Below are 4415 nucleotides of genomic sequence, written 5' to 3' on the forward strand. Positions count from 1 at the left end.
ACGCGAATAACGAGAGCACAAAGCGATAAGAGATGATGGGGAACGACGTGCAGTGCACATTCCATAGACACACAGATTACCAATGCTGTTCAGTTGCGGTAGTAGTTCTTACATGTAGGTCAGGGGTGGAGGTTAGTTGCTTCGGCTCTGATAGCTATTATTTACATCAGCGGGTGCGGTGTATGATGCGGGTCCGGCGATTGGGACGGACCAGCACGACGGCCACTCGTTGAGCCACTCTTAAGCCAACCGTTGCTGTCTGCCACGATCGGCGAGTTCCAACCGGTGATGTTGGCGGGGGGGAAGTTGCACCACGGCTATTGCTGCTGCTGCCCGCCAACAGCTTTTACCAGTCAGGTCGGCTTCAACCGTGCCCTGCCCTTTCTAGCTGGTGCGTGGTCTTTTGGCCGGACCACCCGCAGCAGCTGCAGCAGCTAGATATTGTTGTATTTGTTCATCATTCTTTAACACCAATGCCTTTAATTGCGGCAAAACATGCGTGACATCTTGTAGCTTGACCATGAGTGTTTCATCCGGGTACATCGACCTGATGCGTCCATTTTCCCGCAACACAGCCAACTGCTCGCTGTCAAACAAACAACGGTTGTAATTTATTAAACTCTTACCAAAGCTGTTGGATGAGTAGTAGGAGGGATGATAATTATTAAAATGAGGAGCAGACACTTACGAATTTCCAATGAATAGTGTCGTTTTCAAGTATTTGTTTAAGATGTAAGCGCATCTCGCGACTGTACACAAAGGCAATACATTCTGGACTAAATCGTCTAATGTCACCATCATATCCGAATAGATGTATGGTTTAGCGTTTATGCAGTGGATAATTCTCCTTTGAAGTGTTGCCCTTTGGATCTGTGTTACACATATAAATATAAATATTTATTATTTATTTTTTAAATACAAACTGGTGGACGTATTACAAGTATTATAATAATTTTAAAAACAAATTTTCGGTATTCCATGTTGCAAATAAATCGAAATAGAAATTTTTTGTGTTAACACTACTCTGAATTTAATTTAATAACATACAGTCCTGTTACTTAATATGATTGTATCGCAATTTATTGATATATAATACATTTTGAAACAATTGTGAGAAGTTAAAAAATATTCCATAAATGTTAAGTTAGAGAAAAAATATTTTTATTACCAATCTTAAATACTGTAAACACATTTAGTTTACAGAAAAACTACACGAATTGAAATAATGAATCTAGAAAAACTAATATCTATTAATATGGAAAGCTACATTTAAATACAAAACATTTATGTAAAACAGACAATAAAATTAAAATATTATTGATTTAAAGATTAACCCATAGTATCTATCTTATGTTTATTAGTGAAAATTATCAACTTATCTACGATATGAAAAATAAAATTATTTTATTCTAGACTCCAATAAATTCAGTTGATCTTAAAATATTAAATATAATTTGCTGATTATCAATGGATAACTTCCCAACCTTAATATTCGCCGTCAATTTTATATTCTCTTCTTTTTTTATCAAATCTAATTATTGCACAAAAATTTTATAGATTGTAGATGTATTTTAAATAATAAAAGAAAAAAATAGAAAAAGAATATCATTAACCTTGTATGCATCATTATTAGATGTGTCATGCGCCCACGTCCATTCCGGTATTCTAGTCAATTCCCATGCAATATTAGGACGAAGAGGATTCTCCTGTGCAGCTGGAGGAACAGGGCTGGATGGTGGGGACGATAAGTCAATGATTTCTAAGGGCGGAGCAGTTACAACAGGCCGAGCATTACTTAATGCGTTGCGCTGTTGTGTATTGGTTAAACGACCATGTGCAGATTGGCCACTATATGGTTGCTGAGTTTGAGGAGTGGTAATTATTTGTTGTTGCTGTTGTATCTGCGGTTGTTGTTGGGCTTGACTATTGTTAGGACGTTGAGTGTAGAATTGTCTCATTTGACTTGAATGTGACGTTACATTGCCATTTGTTATTGGATTATTTATAGTGTTTATACATTGGCAAATAGGTATAACGTTGGAGTATGAAACGGTTTTACTATAAGCATAAATATTTTTTTTTCTGTTTTTAGATATTTACAAATTTGATTATTTGTATTATTTTGATAACACTTACCCAATTACTGGTGTCGTATTGCCTGCACAGACTAAAGCCGGTGGTGTTACAACATGAACCGCGCAGTTTACCAAACTGCTGCTTTGAGATATCGTTGAAACCTGAAAATCCAATAAAAACTAAATATAAAAAACTGTTTATTTACTAATATATATTACAATGAAATATTAATATCCACCATTGAATTCAAACAATTAATTGTTATATCACACATTCAAAACTTGTAGTCAATACTTTTATTAAAGATTAAATTAACAAAAAAGTGTAAAAAAAAAACCTCAATTGTTTGTATTACCAAATGAGGAATGACAATAATTAATCAATTAGTTTATAAAAATTATTTGTATTAAATAAAAATACAAGAAGGTTATTTCTTTAATGGAGACAAAATTATAAAATAAAAAATAGTTTAGATCGTGAGCTTTGAACTACATATAATTGGTTGATTATTTCTGTATAAGGGGCGAGGAATACCTAATTGGATAAAAAAAATTAAGAAAGTTGAAGAATAAGTACGGCACTATAGCACTGGGTAGCTATGCTTTGATTTCTGGCTGCAATAGAATAGCCACGAGTTGATTGCGGCTGAGCCAGTGCTATATGAATTAACCTACAAAAATATTATTTATGTATTGGGAATACAGGCTGCTTGTAGAGAAAAAAATTGTTTATTGAAAAGCATGCACGACACCTGTGTGATACCACTGTGTAGTGTAATTAAATAAAACAAATGAAAGCAAAATGGAATATAAAAACTGAAAAGCCTTTAAACCATATATCCCATAATTATATAATTTTGTTAGGTACAAAATATATAACTATTAATTGATAGACATTTTAGATTCTGAGTGGCACGATGAATGTATTGAGTTTACAATGATGTTTTTTTTTATTTTTGAGTCTGTCATCACGGTTTGGTGTAGTAAAACTGCTTCGATTTTCTTCAACAGTATCTTGTTTGATGGTAAAGTGAATCTAAGTAGTGCATTCGGGAGGTCGAAATTTGAAATTTCCAATAGTTTTCACTAGCGCCGTGAAAAAAAAAGAAAAATTAAGGAAAAAACGGTAATTTTTACGCAAAAGCTGTTTTCGAGAAAATCGATTTTGGTTTTTGGTGTAACTTTAAAGCAAATAACCGTAGATACATTAAATTTTCACTGGTTGTTTATCATATTTCCATTCTCTATACATAGTAAAATTTTCAAAATATTTTGATTTGTTTTGAACTGTTTAGGGACATTTTCAGTTTCCAATTTTATACGTTTTTTTTTCTATAAATTTCAAATAAAACTTTATTTGTCGAATAAAAATACCCGAAAATTTAATACATTGATTTGTTTTGAACTGTTTAGGGACATTTTCAGTTTCCAATATTATTCGTTTTTTTTTCTATGAATGTCAATAAAACTTTATATAATTTAATACAAGGCTCCTACTATACTGTTACAATGAAATTTTAAAAATATTATAAATCCTTAATAGTTTTTTTTTATTAGCATTTAAAGTTCAATAATTTAGAAAATATGTAAAAATCACGAAAATTAGCAAATTATTTCGAGTTAAGAATTCGTAAAAATTTTTCTTTTTAAATCTAAGATTTTAAAATGTATTACAAGATTCCACATAATATTGTCTACCTTTATCAAAAAAAAAATGTCTACAAGAAAGTCAAATTAAATTTTTATGAGCGTTTGAAATTCATATTTTAACAACATTTGATATTCGCTCTATTTCTCAGGTGACGATTTTCTTATTTTATTGTAATTGAAAAACGAATGACTGTAGATATTTTAAAATTTCACCGAATGTTTATATAAGCATTTTACATATACAATAACATTTTGAAAATAATTTGACTCTTTTTGAGCTGTGTACAGACATGGTCAGTTTTCAATTTTTTTAGTTTTTTTTTTTTATAAATTTCAATAAAGTTTTATCTGTTGGGCCAAAAAGTGTAAAAATTTAATACAAGGCTCCTGATATATTGTTACAATACCAGTTGAAAAGTATTAAAAATACATACGCACAATTTTTATTTATAAACCTGGAATAACTATTTTAGTTATTTTGTTGTGATTGTATAATATATTTCGTGGGTATACTTGAGACTTCTTCAGTATACTATTATATATCTATGACAGTATCACGGTTTGTTGTTGATGTATAACGCGTTATAAGTACCTAATGGATATTGTGATATGATTAATTTGGAATTTATTGTAGGTAATTATTATAGGTCAATTTTTTTTTAATACCATATACCGGGTGATTCTTTTATC

At 31.0% G+C, this 4415-nt stretch overlaps 1 protein-coding gene across 1 annotated transcript in view; it reads right to left on the reverse strand.

The window, feature by feature from the left end:
• Positions 1-384: 384 nt before the first annotated feature.
• LOC115034126 overlaps positions 385-4415 on the reverse strand; it is a 12444-nt gene continuing 8413 nt past the window's right edge. The window contains exons 4-7 of the mRNA XM_029489900.1: positions 2137-2237; positions 1614-2058; positions 689-870; positions 385-586 (exon numbers count right to left, since the gene is read on the reverse strand). Of these exons, the coding sequence (XP_029345760.1) occupies positions 385-586; positions 689-870; positions 1614-2058; positions 2137-2237 (930 nt within the window). The remainder of the gene's footprint in view (positions 587-688; positions 871-1613; positions 2059-2136; positions 2238-4415) is intronic.

This window comes from Acyrthosiphon pisum, chromosome A2 (genome assembly GCF_005508785.2).
Source record: "Acyrthosiphon pisum isolate AL4f chromosome A2, pea_aphid_22Mar2018_4r6ur, whole genome shotgun sequence".
Classification (NCBI taxonomy): Eukaryota; Metazoa; Arthropoda; class Insecta; order Hemiptera; family Aphididae; genus Acyrthosiphon; species Acyrthosiphon pisum.